Source organism: Rissa tridactyla, chromosome 5 (assembly GCF_028500815.1).
Source record: "Rissa tridactyla isolate bRisTri1 chromosome 5, bRisTri1.patW.cur.20221130, whole genome shotgun sequence".
Lineage (NCBI taxonomy): Eukaryota > Metazoa > Chordata > Aves > Charadriiformes > Laridae > Rissa > Rissa tridactyla.
The window spans coordinates 73,734,239-73,755,720 of NC_071470.1; the positions used below are offsets into that span (position 1 = coordinate 73,734,239).

Sequence of the window (21,482 nt, forward strand, 5' to 3'; positions counted from 1 at the left end):
TGTTAGCAAAGTATATGAGCGAAAGCAGTTATTCTTCTTGCATTATCAGGCAATTAATGCTTGCTTTTTAAAATTTTTATTAAATTGCTGGTTAAAACTATATCTTGGTATTATTAATAGAAGTTTTCCTGCAGATTTTTATTTTTGTGGTGCGAGACCAGGTCCCCAGGAGCAAGAAGGCCAGATGTTTGGGGGAAGGGCAGTTTTGCAATATAAGCTTTAAAATTAAGTTTTGATGTGAAGAAAAAGGGTAAGATAGGAACAACAAAGGAATGCTGGATCTCAGCTGTTGTCCTGTTAATGCATCTGCTTTTATGTAGTCAGATCATTAACTGCTGTGAAATGATATACATGTGTCCTGTATCTTTAGTGTGGGAATTTATTTGGCTTAGGGTAGGACTTAGTAAAAGCCCTGCTGCTGATGATTATGTTTTTTCATCATAAGTACTTCCTTGTGCCATTTGGTTAACTCTCTCAGATGTTGTCGATGTTGCAGTAAGTATTGTTAAGCTCCATTTTGCATCTGCCAACATATGTACCTAATCAGAGATCCCATTCTTCAAAGGCTGCTGCTGTGAACAGATTCAGTGAAGCCACTACCATCAGAATGAGCTTTTACTTTGGCTAGGCGGGGTTGTGAAGGAGAAAAGGGGAATTTCTTTAGAAAAAGTGATGAAGTGTTCCCATTTCAGAATATTTAGAGTTTTGCCTGAGAAGTACTAGCTATGTGATTAAGTCCAGTGTTATTTTTCAGTGAAAGACATAATTGTAATGGTGCTTTAAAACTTTTCAAACTTTTTTTTTCCTTGCAGGTGCACAATTGGATAAGATAGGGTTCACCATCATCAAAAAGTGCATCAGTGCTGTTGAAACACGAGGTAATGATAAACCCAACCTGTTTGTGGAGGGGGTGGAGCGGCTGGTCTGCTCTTCGAAGAAGGCCCGTGTGATCTGGTCTTCTGTAGATCTCTGGGAAAGACTTAACCTGGTAGATATCGCACTGATAACACTGACCAGGGCTGGGGCCTTCCTTCTGTCCAGTCCCAGCCTTTTATATATGGCTTTCTCTCAAGAAATGTGTTTTCGAGAAGTGCTCAGAAGAGGGTAATAGCATCTCCCTCAATAAAGAAAGCCGATGTTTGTGTGCAACAGCTGAGGAAGAAAACCCGTGCTGTGTAGGCAATTCCTGTACCTTTGCTTTGCTTTTGGAACAGACTAATTAATTTTGGTATTCCATTTGTGGACTTTGAATGGAGATTTTCTGTTTAGTCACTTAAGATGGAAGAACAGGAGCTGAACAGGCAAATGAATAACAAAAAGTATTGAAGTACTTCTGGTGGAATTAGTCTTGCACAAGAGGCAAGGATGCTGTCAGGCTTACTATTGCGTGTACTCGTGGCTGTGCCTCTGAAATTGGAGACAGAATAGAAAGGTCAGTATGCAAACAGTATTCAAGAGGTAGCTGGGATTGTGATTGTGGAGAGGCTCTGTGTCACAGACCCTGTGTAACTTGGGCACTGGATAATACCAGCTTTTGATACTACTGCCATGTGAGGAGACAACAGTCCTAGTATGGACGTGCTGCAGTGGGAGGTGAACCAGCCGCTCTGAGCCTCACTGTGTTGTGTATGGTATTGTTTGCTTGTGTTTTTTTTTTAAAAAGAGGTGAAGAGATGAAAATAGGTAATCATTATGGTGTGTTTCTTAGTTTGTTAAAAGAGATGTTGAAATTTTTCTGTGTGAATTTTGTCTCCTAAATTGTTGACCTTCCTTCCTCCTCCCAAAGGGGGAGATTTACAGTTTTTCAGGAATTGTATCTTTTTTCCTAGAGATTTAGCATTGCACAGGGCAGAATATCTTTCTTTGTGTCACAGTACAGGTTAAATAAGATAGGTGAAGAGAAGAGTGGGTTGGTCACACTTCCTGTCAATGCAGGGTCTTACTTAAAAGCAGTGTCTTCCATGTATGCACTTATTGTACAATGTCATTAGTAAGACCAAGCAGACATTGTGTTACTAAGAGTTTAGCATTTAAACAGCAAGAAGTATCTGAAATCTTTTTTCTCTTGGACTTTTTTGTATCATTCCTGTCTGATGCATTAAAGATGTTATTCCAGATTAGACTGTATTCTGTCTGGTGTTATTTTTGTTCATTCTGTTCTTTGGAATATTTTTCAAATAAGGTTTGCCTGTCTCATCACTTTAAAATTTCAGTTACTGGCATTTACAGTCTGAGTATTTCCTCTGGGAAACACTGCAGACAAAGCTGGCATCCTACAGATAAGTTGCTTTCACTGCAAAACCCTGCTTTAATATAGACTGTATCTTCTCTTTGCACTGGGTGAGGCAGATTTTATGAAAAGGGTACTGTGTGGTGGTTTTGGTCTCCAGCACAGTAACTAGTTACCTAGTACCTCAACTTTAGTAAAGCCTTTGACACTGTTTACCACTGCATTCTCCTGGTGAAACTGGCTGCTCATGGCTTGGATAGGTGTGCACTTCACTGGGCTGGATGGCGGGGCCCAAAATGTTGTGGTGAATGGAGTGAAATCCACTTGGCAGCCTGAGACAAGTGGTGTTCCCCCAGCCTGGATCAATGGGCCGAGGCCAATGGTATGAGGTTCAACAAAGCCAAGTGCTGGGTCCTGCACTTGGGTCACAACAACCCCATGCAGTGTTACAGGCTTGGGCAAGAGTGGCTAGAAAGCTGCCAGGTGGAAAACGACCTGGGGGTGTTGGTTGAGAGACAGCTGAATATGAGCCACCAGCCCTGGTGGCCAAGAAGGCCAACAGCATCCTGGCTTGTATCAGAAATAGTGTGGCCAGCAGGACTAGGGAAGTGATCATCCCCCTGTACTCGGCACTGGTGAGGCTGCACCTCGAGTACTGTGTCCAGTTTTGGGCCCCTCGCTAGAAGGAAGACATTGAGGTGCTGGAGTGAGTCCAGAGAAGGGCAACGGAGCTGGTGAGAGGTCTGGAGAGTAAGTCTTATGAGGCGTGGCTGAGGGAGCTGAGGTTGTTTAGCCTGGAGAAAAGGAGGCTGAGGGGAGACCTTATCGCTCTCTACAACTACTTGAAAGGAGGTTGTAGAGAGGTGGGGGTCAGTCTCTTCTCCCAAGTAACAGGTGACAGGACAAGAGGAAACAGCCTCAAGTTGCACCGGTGGAGGTTTAGTTTGGATATTAGGAAAAATGTCTTCACCGAAAGGGTTGTCCAACATTGGAACAGGCTGCCCAGGGCAGTGGTTGAGTCACCAACCCTGGAGGTATTTAAAAGACAAGTAGATGTGGTGCTTAGGTTTAGTGGTGGTTTTGGCAGTGTTAGGTTGATAGGTGGACTCAATCTGAAAGGTCATTTCCAACCAAGACGATTCTATGATTCTGTGATTCTACCTTACAATACCTTATCAATCATGCTTACTGTAAGCAGTGTGGAGCACACTATATTTTGGTTTATTATCTATAGATGTGTTCAAATAGTTATCTTCCAGTAGTCTTTTATTTTCTTTCTTTCTTTCTTTGATACCCTGCAAGGAAAGTGAAACAAGAACATATGTGAAAAAAGTGTGAAAACTTTCTTCATGAAGTGGCTGTTTGGAAAAAATGTGTTAGATATGGGAGTTTCTTCTCATGGCCATGGGTGGATAGGTTAAGCTGAGTGGTGGTTCACTCTGTCCTTTATGCCTTGATTTAGGGGCATGTAAGAAGGTGCAAAACATATGTGTAACCCCACCTCATATAATTATTCAAGACAGACAATAAGTTTGCATGGGTCAGAAGTATGTGTCCCCACTATGCGATCTGCCTTGAAACATACTTGGTAGAGAGTTAAAGTTACCAAATTTAGCTGCACTATTTCCTGTCTTTGGAGACCTTGCAGCTTTATTGTCCCTTGCACACAGCCTTTGTAAGACCTGCAGTCAATATAGGGCTTTGTGGTAATTACTAGCAATGAAAATTACTTTTATCTATTAATTTTGCTTTCAGGAGTACTTTAAAAAAAAATAATCAGTGTTCAAGAAGTATTTATTTTCCCAGGGTTTCAAGAATGGGTTTAGGTGAGGTACTACCTTCCAGGAACTCAGCAATCCACCTAGCTCTGTTTCAAGGAACCTGATTCATCCATTGCATTTCAAGCAGTTGTTGATGATTTTCTGTTTACCGATTCCGAACTTAACATCAGCTGCATTAAAAAAAAACCAAAAAAACGCCTAACAAACAGAATCCTGACTTCATTCATGAGACTAACTGAAGCATTTCTAAAGCATCAGTTTCTGTTTTCTGCAGAAGCTGCAGGACCTTCTGCTGATGTCTGCTGAGCTAAACAAATGGAGGGCTAGGAGAACATTCAGTTGTTTTCTTCGAAGGGTTTGGCCAAATAGTCGTATGATGAAGAAAATCCGTCTTTCAGGCTGCAGATTTTGTACCTATCCTTGTTCTGTTAAACAATTTTTACTTGATTATTTTACTTTAATGATAAAACATCAAAGGCAAGTTATGCTCGGCAGAAGAAAACAGGACAGATGCCTCTTCAGAGACCGTGCTTGTGTGCCATGTTTTTATCTCTTTTAATCATAATGGGTGTGAGGTTGGCGTGGGTGGAAAGAGAGGACAGTCTAGTGTGGGTGGAAACTGAGAATAGTCTTGTCATGTCATAGCAGAAAAAGTCTGGTATTCAGAGGGAGAAGAGCATAACAGGGATATTGAACATAAACTTGTCAATGGCTGGATAATTTTTTCTCAGTTACGTTCCCTTTTATAATGCCAAGAAGGAAATTATTTGCTCTGAATGAACAGAAGAATCAAAGGCAGTGTCTTCGTTAAAATGCATGTAGGCTTCTGGTTCGGTGTTGACTCGTAAGACATTGGCTGTGCTTTACCTGGTAGGAGACACTGAGGCATAGAGACATGCAGCCTGTCTCTCATGTAGTGAGCGCGGTGCTGCTTGGATGTGATCCTGTATTTTGTCTCTGCGAGAACATTTTGGGATTCTGTTTGGAGTATTTTATTTATAATTCTGTACTAAGAATAATACACCGGGGTGAAAGTTTACAGAAACATCAAAGAGCTATTTGCTCCAGTAGTAAAGACTCTGTACATGTGTTTGTGTGCAAGTAGTTGGTTGTACCTTCTGTGAGGATGTGGTAGGTAAGTGTTCGCCAGAGCAGTGTTTGTCTTGATTTTAGAATTTACCAGAGATGCTAATCTGAGCTGCAGAGAGAGATGGCAGCATTGAGCTGTCTGTCCAGTCTGTCTGCTCATGAGAGAGAAAAGATGGTGAGGAAAAGTAGAAAACCTTTTCATGTAACAAAAAAAATCTGGCATTACCTCGCATTTAGAGTGTCACTTGTATGGCTGTTTCTGTACTATGGGGTTTGATATAAAAAGTTGTATTTTCAGCTATATTATACGTCTGTGTCAGCCACACGTACAGTGCCAGCCACAAAGTAAACTTGCCTACATACCTTGCTTACAACAGTATAAATTACTATTTTACTTAAAATACCTTATTTTTCTAAGCGTGTTTCACAAATTGTGTACCTGTGCCAAATTCCGGTATCAGACAGCCAAACATCTTGAGATAATGTAAATATGAAGGAAATCATGCTGCGGGGCTTTACCGCTCAAAGTTGCCAATAGTGACTGGTTGAGCCGGCAGACACAGTGTCTGAACCCTTCAACATTTTAGTGGTAAGCTATTCCTTGCAATGAGTCATCTTGTCAATTGTGTTCTGTAAATGCCAAGCATTATCAGTCTTGGATCTGCTGAAGATCTGAAATGTGCAGATTAAATCAGAAATAGTACCGTTTCAAGCCAGGTTTGTATACTTTAAATAAAACATCATTTCAAGGTATGTTTAAAGGTATCATTTAAAACTATGTTGAAATATTAATTCCTCTTTGCACTTCTCGATGTCTGCTGGCAATTAGCTGTGCTTTTTTTAGGTTGATGAATTTGAAACTGATCAATTATCTGATAATTGCTATCACAGACTCATGATTATTGCTGGAGGATTGTCTTAGTTTCAATACTGTCATAACTTCAGAGACTTTTGCATATCATGCCTGTTTTAATATTGAGCAGTAGTTTCTGTGGTTTGACCTTAATTATTTTTAAGCCCGTAAATGTATGTTTGGGGTCAGCACAGTCTGGTTTCCCCCTAAAGTTAAAAGCACAGGAAGTCACGAAACAACTTCTGAGATAAGCAAAAGCTGAGCTGTATTTGACTGTGACAGTATTTCTTCCATTTTTTAGCTTCTTGCATATGATGCAGAAGGCTTGTGCTTTGGTACTAAAAGTAGTGGAGGACATTGTATAAAAAAAATGTGATGCATTTTGGCAAAGTGTTAAAAAGCTTGGTGTTAGTTTTATACCAGCATTTTCCTGGCCACGTCTGAGAAATTTGAAGTAAAAAATAATTGCTGCTCTCAGGACAGATTCCTAGTGCATCCTTGTTTGGAGTGAATCAAGGACTATGGTGGGTTTTTTTTATTATTGTTGGCAGTCTTTAAGTGGCGTACAGCATGCTATCACACTGTTGCTCCGAGGATCATTGCAAAACTTACTTGGTTGGGTTGATAACGTCATATTTTGAGAGGAACAGTATTGTGGCCACATAGCTGGTTTTGTAGTTCTTTCTTTGGCGCACAGCTAAACTGTAAGCATACTCCAGAGTGGTGTTTTTTGATGACCACAGATAAAATAATGGAGATCTGGCTTATTCTGTTAATTTGAGCCAGCTCTGATCATGACACCTGGCTTAAGACTCAGCATCATTACAGCGGTGCCTGCATCCTGGGGAAAGAAAAGGGCCAGTTTTGCCCAGGTGGAGCAACCGAGAGAAGTAGCTGCTGCTGCCGTAGCCTGTCAGCCCTCTGAGTGCTAATGGGGAGGAATTCAGCAGGCTCTCAAGGATCTGGGATGGCTGAGAAGGCCACAGACTGTGTGAGGAAGAGGAAGGGGGTGAGAGAAGAAGGAAAGGACGTAGCAAGGCTAGGCAGGAGGAGGAGGTAGAAAATGCAAAGTTCTGTCCACTGTATTGAGAATTATTGCTGTGTATTATGGTTGTGTCTGACAGTAATTCATTAAAAGGCTAATGATTTTTACATACTTCATCTAATATTTATTTGGGAAGGAACTTTTTCTCATATGACCGGTTTTAATTTTCCTTCTCTGGGTTGGAACGGTTTGGTACTGAAACTGGGAATTCTCCACAAGTCTTCCTTTGTTGAAGCATATTTTGAATAAGAATACCACATAATCTGTTATTTGAAAAGATTTCCTTGGAGTAGAAACACAGGTATGTTTGTGGCATTTCTACTCTTCCAGGCCAGTGTGAATACAGAGGTAGAGTATGGTGGTGTTTGTAGATGGCTGCTTATTATATGGTCTCAAACATCTGTGTCAGCTTCAAGACTGTAATATTTTGCCTCCTACTATATAGGCTCTGAAACAATGCAGCAGACAAAGACATAGCTTATTTTGTCCTTTTCCTTCCCTGCCCCTTCTCTCCCTCCCATATTCCTTCGATCTATATTCGTAGTTTTACTTCCCTAGGGATAAAACTGGGTATGGTGAAGAAAGGCAAAAGGAAGCGGAGGAAGAAGAGGGATAGAGATGTGAATGTGTGTGAGAGGACGGAAGAGCACAGAGGGATAACGGGAAAGTGGTCCAGTGTCCACATGCAATAAGAGCAGGGAACTGAAAATATTATGTCAGTTATGGCTACTCTATTCATCCCGAACAAAACCAGAAGTACCAACGTCAGTAACCTGTGGTGGTGCCTCTGTATGTAACTGGTATGTGCACCACAGCGTGTTGGAATGAAGCCTCATATCTTACATGAAAAGCATTTAGAAACTTGAAAAATCATTGGTTTTGAGGAGTGGCAATAGGCTCAAGTTTTTCTTTGTTTTATCCAAACAAAGCAAAATTACATTTATTAAAGAAATCTTAATTTAGCACTTGTTGCTTCAGTTCTTGTGTTATTAGAATGTGAACGCTGATTTAAAAAAATCTGAAAACAGCCAGTGATTTTTATTTTTTTCAAACAAAGGTTTGTCCCTGTTTGCTTTTTACTCCCGATTTCTGAAGTGGAGCTACGTGAAAGCTTTATCAAAACATAACATGAATTTATCTTAAAACCACAGAAAAACAAAAGGATTCTTTATTAATACTTTATTTATAATATTGTTCACATGGCTGTGTTAATACTATGTCTGTCTGTCTTTGAGGAGAATTTGTTGCCTGGGGAAAAGTTTTAATGCTCAATTTGACTGTGGTTGATCTTCTGCCTTTCTTTTTTTTTTTCTTGTCTCCTTTTGCATAATAGGTATAAATGACCAAGGACTGTACAGAGTTGTGGGGGTGAGTTCAAAGGTCCAGAGACTTCTGAGTTTGTTGATGGGTATGCCTCTATTTTACAATCATTTTTTCAATGTTTTATTTCATGTTGTTTTACTGCCAAAAAGTATCTGCCTGTAGTTGTTCTTTTTATGGGCCAAATCCAGTTTGCTTTACTCCATGTAAATAATCCCTGTATCATTTTAAGTTCCCCTGGTTTAGCAAGATGAAGATCAGTTGGTAGGAATAAACTAAGATTACTGCTGTGGGACATGTAGGAGCAAACCATGGGCTTTGTGCAAGGTTGATGTAAATGGGATTAACGCAGCCTAAGTTGAAGGATCTGATCAGAAAATTCAAAATACCAAATTCAAGAAAGTTTGAAACTTATTGCTTCATTGTTTGAAGTTTCCACCTTTCTTCTCCATCATCGAAGATGTACAGGTGTACACGCCCATGAATGTCTTTTAGTTAATCACTGTGCAAAATAAGACATTTAGTCTTATTTAAGCCTACTGGCTTAAATGTTAAAAAATATTTCGTTTAAGCCTACTGGCAAAGAGCTCTTTGGTTTAAGAGGAGGAATATGATATATGTATTAATAATAACTATGCACCAAAGCGGGAGACAGATGGAGAAAGGATTTGTTTTTATAAACTTAGTAGTATGGCTCTTATATGTGGGTAATGTCTTAGACTCTCTTATACCTAGTTAGCCATGTGTAGCTTTTTAAGATTTTTTGATTCATAAAATTATTCTCAGAAACTTCCCCCCCCCCCCCCCCCCCCCTTTTCATTCTGGAAATTTTGATGCATCTTTAGTCCCAGTGACTGTAGTTCTCTTGCCACTCTGCCGTCCCTGGGGAACAAAAAAAAGAAGTATTGGCACCTGAACGAAATCTCTCATCTGCCTGATATCTCTCACCAAAGTAGTAGCCATGACTGCAAGATGTGTCGTGTTTCCCAATTTCTTGTCCTGAGCACTGACAGTACACGCAGTCAGACAAGACCACTGGGATTAGTTCATTTTTATAAAGCTTCCAAACCTGTCACTTGACAGCAAAGGTCTGATTCTCAGGGATTCATTGGTATGCAAAGCAGCTTGTTTGCAGTTTGCACCAGGCTCTTCTCCAGAACCATGCATGCTCCATCTGTGCTGATAACACAGTGTTCTTTGGCACTGCAAACTGGAGGAAGCCAGAAAGTGAATTCATTTCATTACCCCAGACATTATGTGAATGACAAAGCGCTTTTATATTATATGCTGCTGTCAGTTCAGTGCCACCTGTAAGACTTTTTCTTTTCCTTCCTTTATTTTTTTTAAACAGGCTGTCTCTTCAGAAATGATAAGACATCAGGCTTGAGGACCTGCATGTCATATCAATCTGTCATAATGACCTTGCTAAATATTAATTTATTATATCTTACTTTAATCAATATTAACAGCACCCTGAAGTTCCCTCCATTAGTGCACATAAAACTGCCTGTGTCTTTAAAGTATTGTAGCAAAAGACTCTTTTCGGAAATACGAACTGGGATTAATAAAAATGACTGATCTGTAACAGATTCTCATGATTGTTTATCTGTGTTGGAGTAAGCCTCAATAAACAATAACCATCTTTAGCCGTTGATCATAGGAAGAGTGATATGTTATCACTCAGAGAGTCTCGATTAAATGCATTTGATATTGTAAGATGTTTTTTAGTTTTGGACTTACTGGCTTAGCTTGGGCGTGCAGGTCTGGCAGGCAAATTTTCCTCTTTGCCATTAGTGGTATCCAAATTAAATAGACTCAAGTTGCCAGTGGTTCAGTAGCAGCTGGAAGAGTTTACTGGGGATTCCAGCATCTGCTTTTAGTTATTTTTTTTTTAAATTAGAAACATTTTTTGGCATTCCCAAGATTCGTATATTTATTTGAAGTAGGAAGAATACAGGGGTATCAAGACAAGCCAAAATACCGAACAGAAAAAAGTTAGGGTGCAAGCAGGTGCTCTTTTTCTGATGATTTGTTGAAAGCGATCCTATCTGTGCTCTTTATCTGTCTGTCCTCAGAGAAGAATAAAGAGGGTTTCTTTTTGATATACAGTGGTACAGAGAATTTAAAATGACTGATTAATCTTTAATCCTTTGTCTCTGGGTATACTCTTAGATACCCTTTTATATGAAAGATCTTTTCAGAATCATAGAAACCTCATATTAACTTTCTGTATTTTAAAATGTTTGATAAGATTTCAAAGTATTTTAAGCCACCTATCATTGACCATGAGGTTCACAGTCTGAAAGGCCCAAAGTGCAAAAAAAAAAGTCTTCCAAATGGTAACCAGGGACGTAATAGCATGTAGTTTTGTATCTTTTCCAGAATATTTTCTATAAAATTTGGGAAAGTACATGGACAGTCAAGAGAGTATGAGACACCAACAGATGCTTTTCTAATACTGTGAATGCACAAATATTCATCTCCAATGTAAAAATCTGGTGAAATTAAATCTTCTGTAAAACGAGGCTCAGCAATTAACAATTGTATATACAATTCTGCTTTAAAAGAAAAGTCCTTGAAGTTACTTGTAACTAGCATTGTGCTATGGTGATCTGTTTTGCAGCATTAATCTTGTCTAAATTTAAGTGAGGCATTTGTTAAGGAAAAAACTTGTTACATTTCAAGGGAAAATGTTAAATTAATCTGCTATCTCATTGTAAACAGGGATACAGAGTTAGGATTTCCAACGTTACGGGAATCTGTGATAAGCAATTCAGAGCGCATTGTCAGCTGTCAGGAGGCTCAGTTCTTGAAATGCGTCAAGGACCAATTCCTGTTTTATCTATGATCTACGTAATAGATCTGATGTGGCTCATTTCATACAAGCTGCCTACACAGATTTCATGCAAACTACTATATAGGTCAGCTTTCATACAGACCCTTGCTCATGGTGAAGTGACTGCTAAGGACTTGGAGCTTCTACTGATGAGTTCAGTTTTGATTTCTGATACTGCCTGGCGTGAAAAATGCCAAACATTACATGTTGTAGAAGAAAACTTCCAGGTACCTCTGCCTTCTCAAAACCAGCAGCTTTCAAAACAATTACACTGAATTCCTTATTATTTTATATACAGTAAATGACAGTGTGCATACACTTCTACAGTGGGCATATTGCATATGGAAGCAGAGCAAGTCTCCTCCTAACCTAACTTAGTGAACCGGACTGTTTTTATAAACTCTAGCTCCGTTATTGTCAGAAAGATTTGCATAAAATTTAGAGCTGATCTGTCAAAAGCTGTTCCATAAATGTGCATGGTTATTTTTGTATGCGTAAAGTTGCCATTCAGTGCACAGTGGCTGCTATGTGAACAAGTAGCATGAAAACTGGTAGAGTCATTTTTGAAATCCCGGTTGAAGTTCCAGTTCATATAATGCCCTGGGATGTTTGAAGTAGAGGGAAAAATGGAGTGGGAACAGTCAAGTATATGGGGTGGTGGGGCACAGAGCGATGTAGGGCAGATGTCTAACCAAAAGTGAATAAAACGTCTTTAAGTCCTGATGTTTTCTACAGCTAAATTAGGGACTGTTTGGGGTTGGCAGCAGGGCCAGATTTTGTTGGGTTTTATTTTTTATTTTTCCCAAGAGATAATGACATATTTCATCAATACCTTCTATTTTATATTTTAAGAGACTTGCTTTGAAATTCAGATGCTTGTTATTTTCCTCCCCAAGTTCATCAACAAATTTCACATAACTGAGTGTGCATCCTTTGACTGTAAAAAGGAGGTTGATGATTATGAAGCAGTTATTTAAAAACTGGATATTATGTAGTGGTTTAGTAACAAAATCCCCATAGATTTTGCTAGTTTCTGATGCCATGGCAGTTTTTATTTAATTAATTCAGTAGAAAGGTTTTCTTCTCAAAAAAGAGAATCTGAACACAGAAACTGTTGGCATGCTAAAAAGAGGAAAAAAGAAACTTTTTCCTGAGACAATCCCAAGTATTTTGGGTGGTGGTTGGCTAGTAACAATTTGGTCGAAAATGTTATCTGACTTGTATTTTAAAATGAGATTTAAATAATTGATGTAATGAGGGAGAATATTCAGTTACAGAAATAATTGCTTGGCACAGCCTTCAGAACAGAATTATTTAGTCCCAGTAAAAGGACTGCACCTTTAATCAGAGATCCTAATTTGATTTTTTTTAAATGTGTCTGTCATTTGTCTGACAAGCAAAGTAACAAATGAATTCTGAATTGTATGAACTGGTCAACACGTAACCTGTGTCAGCTACCGCTGTAGTTTAGTGTGGTGACTGATGGAAACCTGAAGCGGTAATAATAACAGAAGCTCAAGCACTTGAAGTTACCAAATACGTTGGGCTAGTTTGGCCATATACATGTGATCTTCTTGTGTCAATTAGCTATTGCTTCCTGTTTTGAGGCCAAAAGGGGTTTTTTGGTTGCAAAACGTTCCAGTGCGCTGTGTTGTTTTCTACGTTCTGTCAAAAAATCTTTCACCTCATGGGTCGTTCAGACATATGACCGCTCAATTTGATCTGTCGTGTTGTAAGACTCTACCAACTAACCTGGTAAAAGGTGGGTGGAGTTCTGTGAACCTGACAAACGGTCAAACAAGTGAGTATTTTTTCCCTTTGGCTAAAACTGATCAAGTAAGGGGAGCATTCAGGCCGTCTTGTGGAGGAAACTTACTGGTAGAGAAGAATCCTGTTTCTACTTTTGAAGCAACTCTTAAAGGTATTCACAGAGTAAGGACTGCACTTTGGCCATTTTCATCAGCAGTCCAAATTAACGGTTTGCAAGTAAATCTATGGGAAGAATTCAAAAAGGGGTGCTTGCATTTTAAATAACAAAAGAAAAGAGGGAAATACAAGTTATGCTTAGTGGGTGTTTTTTTTCTAAACTGTTTTTTTACATCTTTCTGTGTTTGTGTGCATCTTTCTGTTTAATTAAAGGGTGTGAAAATATCAATTGCTATAGAGATCTTTTTACATGAAAGTGATTTTTAATCCTTCATTAAAGAAAAAAAGCAGTAAATACTTTAAAAAAATATGGAAATAGAATTTATAAAGAGGTTTGGATATTGAATCTTCTTAGTATTAACTAATAGTAAGAAGAACACATTGCTTCTACTTTCATATGAGCAAATACATAATGATGAAATTCAACTGCTGTTCGTGTAGGGCATACTGATTTAGCATTCCCTTTTTTCATGTCCCTCATCTCTTTCTGGTTATTTTCTAGATGCAAAAACCTGCAATGAAGTTGACCTGGAAAACTCTGTAGATTGGGAAGTGAAGACAATTACTAGTGCTATGAAGCAATACCTGCGGTAAGCCTTTTTCATTTATTTATTTATTTTTTAGACTAGGCATTCTGTATTCTGATTCTCCTATGCAGTGTGTTAAGCTACATTACTTCCTTTTCCTCTATTTTGGAATACGAGTTCTATTTTGTGCAAATACCATGTTTGTTACTTGTCTTGGTAGAAGCAAAATAATTTGACAACGCTAATACTTATGCTCATATGAGACAAGTCCCAAAACATTTTTGTGTTAGATACATAAGCATTTCACTGATGGTTCAGAACTGGAATTGTTAGTGAACTTGCTGAGAGTCATTACTGAAAGTCAGCTAAGATTGTTAAAAGAGTTTTTTGCCTTTTTGTGTTTTAATGTGGTAGAATGAAAAGGGAAAAGGTTATGAAGCTTTTAATATTTTCCTCTTTTTCTTCTGGCCTTGGCTGTGATGTTCTACGTGCAATAGTAATAATATTTTGAGTGTTAAAAGTAAGAATTTTAGGTGTGTTCTGTGTTCAAATGGCTTGGCCAATTCCTGATCAACATATTTTATTAAATTGCCTAAGAACATAGAACTTTTGTGTATCTCTCATAGTGTAACACAAATACAGCATTTTTTAATCTGCTCATCTGCTGTTTTTAGTAAATGAAGTATTACTGCAACCACTGTCAAAGAATACTGAAGAATGACTATCAAGATAAAAGTCTCTCTTATGGAGTGTAGGAAAGAATGAAAAAAAAAAAGAAAAAAAAGTGCACATGATAAAAATATTTCCCACCTATGGTATTTCCCATCTGAGTGTTTACTCCAATATTTCATAAGCATCAGTAAAGTCAGCTTAATAAAAGAAGGTTTTAATTTGATGTTTTAACTCTGCTTTCCATTATTCAGTGCATTTTTCATTGATGACTAAGGTTTTAAATTTCAATTTTTCCATTTGAAATGCTTTAGAATTTTGATTTGTGGATGGCTACTGTTCAGCAAACTTACTGTTTTAGGACCTTTATTTCTTCCCAGTAAGACACTGACTTGTGATTTTTTTTGTATTTTAAAAACCCTAAAGAAGTAATTACATAGTATATGTATACCATCTTCATCTGAGAAACAGTCTCACTGTTGTAATTTGGAAAGGTGCCTTATGATAGACTGGAGGCATCACTTCAGCTCATGGAAGGTGAATGAATGTATTTAGTTTTATTTTCCTGATAATACCAAATTGTCCATTCGTGCTGGAAATCGTTGAATTCAAGGGCTGCCGTAACAATGGTTGCCTCCAGTGTGAGGATTATACTACTGAATGTTGAAAAGGTTTCATGCTTAGTGTAAGTACAGATAGAACAGAGTATAGCTAAATTTGTTATGTCATCCTTGTTTTACAGAAGCCTTCCAGAGCCACTGATGACATATGAGTTGCATGGAGAATTCATCGTTCCTGCCAGTAAATATATGACTGTAGTTCAAATAGAAATCTTTTCTTATAGTACTGTTGTGGCTTTAGGAGCACGCTGCAATTGCAATTTCAGAAAAATTCTTCAATCCAGTAAAAATACAGGAATAAGAAATAATATATTTTTTTAAAATATGTAGGTTTTAACTAGTGTTCAGTTCTAGTATTTGCCACATATGACATATCTATTGACAGACAAGTTTGTGACAGACTTAACATAGTGCAATTTTTACTTTCATGGAGAAACTTTTGGATAGACATTGTAAACATTCATTCTTAGTATCTTAATTATATAATGATAAACATCTACTTAGACTGTGATTATTTTTGTCTTCCATTTATACAGAGTATGAAGCTTAGTAAAAGAAAATACACTAATTCGGTCTCATTTGAATCCTTAAAGCACAGCTGCCTGACCCTCGTTTTCAGTGCCTTGTTAGCTCTGTATCCAGGCTGGCTTGAATGTTCCTCATATATTGGTAGAAAAAAGGAAAGAGTGGGCCAGATTACACTATGGCAGTTCAAATACAGACTTGGAGAAGACACAACAGCATTTGTAGTTCAGCTGTATGGTATCTAATGTACACGGAATTTTTTTGGAAGAGGATGGAGGGAAACTGTGTAAGAAAATTTTTGGCAAAGCATCAAACAGATATTTAGATGATTTTCTTTCCAGCCTGTAGCACTTCTGGCAAACTGTGGAAAGCAAAATTAAAATAAACTTTGAGACAATTGCTTTATCTTCTTCGGATTGCTGTTATGACTTTCCAGGACTACAGATTGTGTTCAGTTGTGGTCCTAAATTCAAAATGAGTATTATCCCATGAAATTCATTGCCAAATCACATCTTAGAGGCGAAGTGCTTAAACAAAATTCAATGTACTTACCTAGATGGTGAGTCTGCCCATTCGTATTGGAAAGTGTTAAAATAATTTCTTGACCTATGAAGTTTTGCCAGCAGTTTCTCACTTTATTTTCCTTTCTCTATTTTATAGTCTCTTTCAGTAAAGGAATTCAGATGAAGTTACGTGTTTTAAATAGTACAGTGTTCATAAGCAGTAAACAATTTTGTAGAGGGGTTGATTCTATGTAGTGGGGAGGGAAATCTAATCAACATCACAGATCTGAGTTACGGTACACTTAAAAATAGGTAGTCAGTGTTGTTTCCTATGTTGGCTATAAAAAACCAACAACACAGGGAATAGTAAGTAATATCCTTTTCTCTGAAACTATTAGGGGCAGGGAAAAAAGCCAAAATTAAAAGGTTTTCCTTTCAGTTTTCTTTTCTTTATACATATCAGTGTAGGCTGAAACTATGTAGGCCTTGATTGTATCTTGTGATTAAGTTGCTTAGCCATTCGTTAGTTAGAGTTTGTGATTTCACATATATATAAAGTAGTCTTGCTGTAAAGAAGGCTTATGTTTTTCTGGCTTTCTGAATTTTTATTAGCTGACTAGGAGCTAAACGTTTTGCATTTTGGTAGCCTTTCTTCTTGCAATCTGTGCAGGGGTGTTCACTGCAAAAGAATAAAAACAACCCTAAAGTCTGTAGCAGTATGCAAAGAAAAAAAAAAAAGAAAAATCTGGAGCAATATGCACTGTAGAAATATGGTGGTATTTTATATGAAATACTTTTGACAATCAAGGTTGCCTTAGAGTAAAATGGGACCTGATGGATGGTCCTGGTGTCAAAACGTCTTGCATTCAGAGTAGGTTTTAGATTTTTCTCTTTATGTACTTTGTACTAAGTATTATTATATACAACAGAAATACTTCCACTCCTCTCGTTGTAACCACTACTGAGATGTAATTTTGTGATTTGATACAGGTTCGAGAAATAGGAAGAGGAATTATTTTAATCTTTTACAGATTCTTGTTTTCATCTGTGTACTAGTGAAACCTATATGGGCCAAAATGGTTCAATTCAACACAAAAAAATAGACGGCCCCTTGCTTATTTTTACTTTATTTCAGTACTGTACTAGAGAGGGATGCCATTGTTATTCAGGGCTCTTTATCATTAATAATCTCACTCACTAGGTTTTTCGCATGATTATTCTTCTCTGTCGTCAGAGGTCATTAGATTTTCTAAGGATATGAATCTTCTGCACGTGTTGTCTCATGCAGTTTCCAATATGAGGCAGCATAAATGCAGTATCATTAGCTGCATAGTACCAACAAAACTGAATTCTAATGATGAGGACAATCAGTTAATGATGCTAAAGTGTAAAGTAGTATAGTTCTGCTCTGTGGCACCCAGTAATGTCGCTCCTCACCTTGCAATGTATTGGTAAGCAGATGAGTCCAATGCAGCAAAACAATAACTACATCTGTCAAGTTTTAAAAATAGATGAACAAAGGCATCCTTCTGCAGGTGGGTTGAAAGATGAATTCACAAAATAAGCAAATAAGTTGATAATTCTAGAACAAGATTTCTTGTGAAAACAAAGCGCATATGTTCAATATTGCTATGTTTGGAGATACATAAGTGGTGGAGCAAAGTGTGTGCAGTATGTTTCTGTGCAGGGGTGGGAGAAGCTTTGTGTTTCTGTGAATTTTATTTCATTTTTATTTTTTGAGATCGTTATTTGTTTCTATGTCCCATAGAAAGTGGGAGTCCTGAGTCTCGAGTTAGTGCTGTTCACTTCTTGGTCCATAAACTCCCAGAAAAGAACAAAGAGATGCTGGAAATTTTGGTGAAACATTTAGCGAAGTAAGTGTTATGACCTGCTTTCCTACCTTGTCAGAACACTTGTCCTTACCTTCGTTTAACTATGAAGGGCCTTAGTTAAGTGTGGCTGGAGCTAAAGTCTGTCTCGATGCTGTCATACACAATACCAAGAACCAAACGTGCAAAAGCAGAAAAGACGTTTGACTCATGCTGTGTATGTTTTGGCGGGAAAGGCAGAAATCTAATCCATTAATGAAGCCATATAAGTATTTACTTTAGCAGTCCTGCCAGAAGTTGAGGGTTTGATTGAAGTGAGAAAGGGAACATTATACTTTCTTTTTGCAAATTCTGGCAAAGTGAATAGTGGAGATCTGTTAGCAAATTTAAGGTGGTTTCACACTTGCCCTGGTCCAAGGCTAAGTGCATTTTATATATTTAAGTTCAGTAAGAGACTGCTTTTGTTTTTAAATTGCCAGTGGAAGAATGGCTTTTCTGTTTTCCAGAATTCAGTAAGACTTTATTTGAAGAAACTTTGCACAAAACAAACTTCTAAAACATAGATTAAGGAAATGTAATGTTTTCATTTGTAGACTGCAGTTTCCAACAGTAATGGAAATTTTTCATAATCTATTTCCTGTTTTTTCCTTCAATTCTTTTCAAAAAGTGTTTCAAAGCATGCCAAGAGGAATCTAATGACTGTGGCAAATCTAGGGGTAGTATTTGGACCAACCTTAATGAGGCCACAGGAAGAAACTGTAGCAGCCATCATGGACCTGAAGTTTCAGAATATTGTCGTTGAAATCCTGATAGAAAATCATGAGAAGGTAAGCTTTGATACATCTCCGCGTTTCTGAGCATTGTCTAAAATGATCTGCTAGGTTTAATGAGTAGCATGGAGTTAAGTATGATGTTAAAAATAGTTTAATTATAAAGAATATCCTCTATACACTGTAGACTTTTGGCTATTTATACTCGATAAGTATTCCTGATCATAGGTAAACTGGCATTTCAGAACGCATATTTCGTGGCAATAGTGGTGCTTCTGTGTGTATTGTAGTCAAAAATATTCATTATGATATTTCCATGATTTTCTATCACTGAAAAGTGATACAAGATTGGAAAAGAGAAAGCCCAGGCTCAGTTTTTAGCTCTTCCATTAAGTACTTTAACCAGGGTCTGAATTAATTGTTCTAGGTCTTCATTTTTCTCAGAGCTCACAGACTAAAAAGAAAACTTACTATACTCTGAATTTTATGGGTAAAAAGCATTATGGGAGTGCCAGGTATTAACGTTTCCTTTGTTTTCAGCTGCATGTGTGGTATTTTAAGCCTTCCCATTTGAGGTAATACTGAAAATAGAAGTTGTTGCTGCTGCTGTGGCAGCCGCCAGTTGCTAAGGTGTCTTACACATACAAGGTACTGTCCAGAATATCGCTGCATGTAATCTGGGATCTCAAATTTAAAAAAAAAAAAAAAGTCTGGTCTCTTTCTTTGAGTACTCCTTTGGGAATCCTTTGTGTTTAAACTGACTTCTGGAACTGGATTTTTGAGGTACTCGCTTGTACTGGGAGGAAGGGCGGCATCTCCCTTGCTCTTATTGTCAAAAAAAGTGCTTTAGAAAAATTCCCGGTTGTGATCTTTCCTCTCTTCTTTCTTAAGTACTCTGAGCATTGAAATAGTTATTTCTTTTAAAGGTTAACAGTGTTGAAATTGGCTAAGTCAAGTTTTATCTACTCTAAATAATATCTGTCTCAAGTTTTCTGACAATGTAATTATGCTACCTCCCTGAGTGATACAGCCTGGGCAAAGCGTCTGTTGGCATAGCTGTATCCACCTGGTGGGTTTTGTTGACTTAGTTGACTTAGGGTGTAATGCTGCCCTCACACACACATTGAGCAGATACAGTATTATTCTGTTGGAAAAATACTGTGCTGCAGATGTGGCTCAAGTTCTGAGCGATAAATATTCCAAGAGTTGTAAGCCATGCTATTCATTTGGATGTTTTAAATGAAGGTAAACCTTGCAGTAAGCTCATGATCTTGAAGCTATTGCAGTGACCACACGAATTTAAGAAAGCGAAGAGAGAGTGAGCAAAGCCAGGGTGATTTAATAACATATGGAGGTTGAGTTATACTTATTGAAGTCACTAGATGACCACAGATTAGCACCATTTTATTCTTATGCCAGCTCAGTCACATGTCTTTAAAAACTGGACATCAATGTCACATTTGAAACGTTAGTTGTAGTGGCCTTTCTTGCTCCTCTGAAAATGTACAGAAGTAGGGAATGGAAAGTACATCAAAATGATCCTGCATGATTTTCCATAATTCCTTCTTTTTATGCTGCCTTTAGAACTAGAAGGCTGTAATTTTTTTTAAAGGGATTTCTGTCACTTCACTGTCATTTCTAACAGTGAACTTGCCATCAGTGGTCTGCCTGCAGCAACCTCTCCCACGCTAGAGCTGTTTCCAAGATGGAAGGAAGCCCCAAGTGTGACCTCTGTGTATTTATAGCAAAACCAATGGAGTTTGTATGTTAAAGCATTACAGAAATTTTATAGTAAAATTGAATATGTTGCCTTTACAAGTGAGCCTTCTTCACTTAGGGCAGACCAGGGACCTACTTTTAATGGCAGGCAGACTTATTGTCAGTCTAATGTGCATTTTATGTTATTGTTTTGAATTTCTATGCATTTCAGACTTTCTAAGAGTCTTGTGGTAGGTATTTTTATTTGTAGCCCTCGTGAAGTCCTAGGAAAAGTCACCAGCTGTGAGTTAAAATACTTTAAAATATTTCATTCAGCCGTGACTCCGCCTCTGCTAATTTTTAGCAGCATCTGCTAATAGAAGCAAAGTTTGGAATTGTAGAAGAGTGGTGGAGTCAAGATAGAGATACACTGACACAAACAAACCTGAAGCAACACTTCACACATATGCAATTTGTGGCTCTGGCAGACTGCAGAGAGGCATTTCTTTTCCTCTGTAGCAAATGAAATGACTAACAAACTTCCAAACTGTAGAAGCAATAGCCATCAATATTTCCAGTTCAAATACAGTAAGCTGGTGGGCAAAATGGTAAAAAATTTTTATGATTCCTCAAGTATTTTTAAATCACATCAGTGTTCATTACGTCCTGTGTGGATAGCTTCGTTGAAGGAGATCTACAATTCATTTTTAGGAGAAGACATAATTAATTGTGTTACTAGCTTTCAAATCCTGGTGCAGTCATTCCACTATCATCACTCTGCTGAGTCCTAATTAGAGAATTTCTATGCAGTTTATGTGTGGAAACCTGGATATGGGGACTTGGCCTGCGATAAGAATATCATGCTTAGTGCATGAGCTGGTTTGTTGTTTGTTTGTTTGTTTGTTTTTCAAGCTTTGTTGATATGTGCATTTATTTCCTGCTGGCTAGGAACCAGTAAGTACCAGTTTCACCTTGTTTACAGGCTGCATACATACTTCCAAACCATGGCTGTGAGCCAGTCATAGTAGGTTGAGGAGGGGATGGATGTTTGGCAAAATCAGACCAATGCTGAGACTTGAATGCTGGAACTAGACTGCGCAGCCTCATGTGTCGTATAACTGGCATTAGAATTGCACAATGATTAAGACTAGAAAGGGGATGGAAGAGCATTAAGGGAATAATTGTTTAGCTTTTGTTCTTGTCAGTTATGGATAAGTCTCTTCCAGGCAGAGTAGTTCTCATTGTCCAGTCAGAAGATGAG

General features: G+C 38.0%; 1 protein-coding gene across 7 annotated transcripts in view; it reads left to right on the forward strand.

The window, feature by feature from the left end:
- The window catches only part of ARHGAP10 (Rho GTPase activating protein 10), a 163,580-nt gene that overhangs the window by 85,199 nt on the left and 56,899 nt on the right, over positions 1-21,482 (forward strand). For all 7 annotated transcript variants that reach the window (XM_054202145.1, XM_054202148.1, XM_054202146.1 and 4 more), the window contains 6 exons: positions 813-878; positions 8,332-8,406; positions 13,583-13,670; positions 15,019-15,077; positions 17,693-17,798; positions 18,421-18,580. In XM_054202145.1, the coding sequence (XP_054058120.1) occupies positions 813-878; positions 8,332-8,406; positions 13,583-13,670; positions 15,019-15,077; positions 17,693-17,798; positions 18,421-18,580 (554 nt within the window). The remainder of the gene's footprint in view (positions 1-812; positions 879-8,331; positions 8,407-13,582; positions 13,671-15,018; positions 15,078-17,692; positions 17,799-18,420; positions 18,581-21,482) is intronic.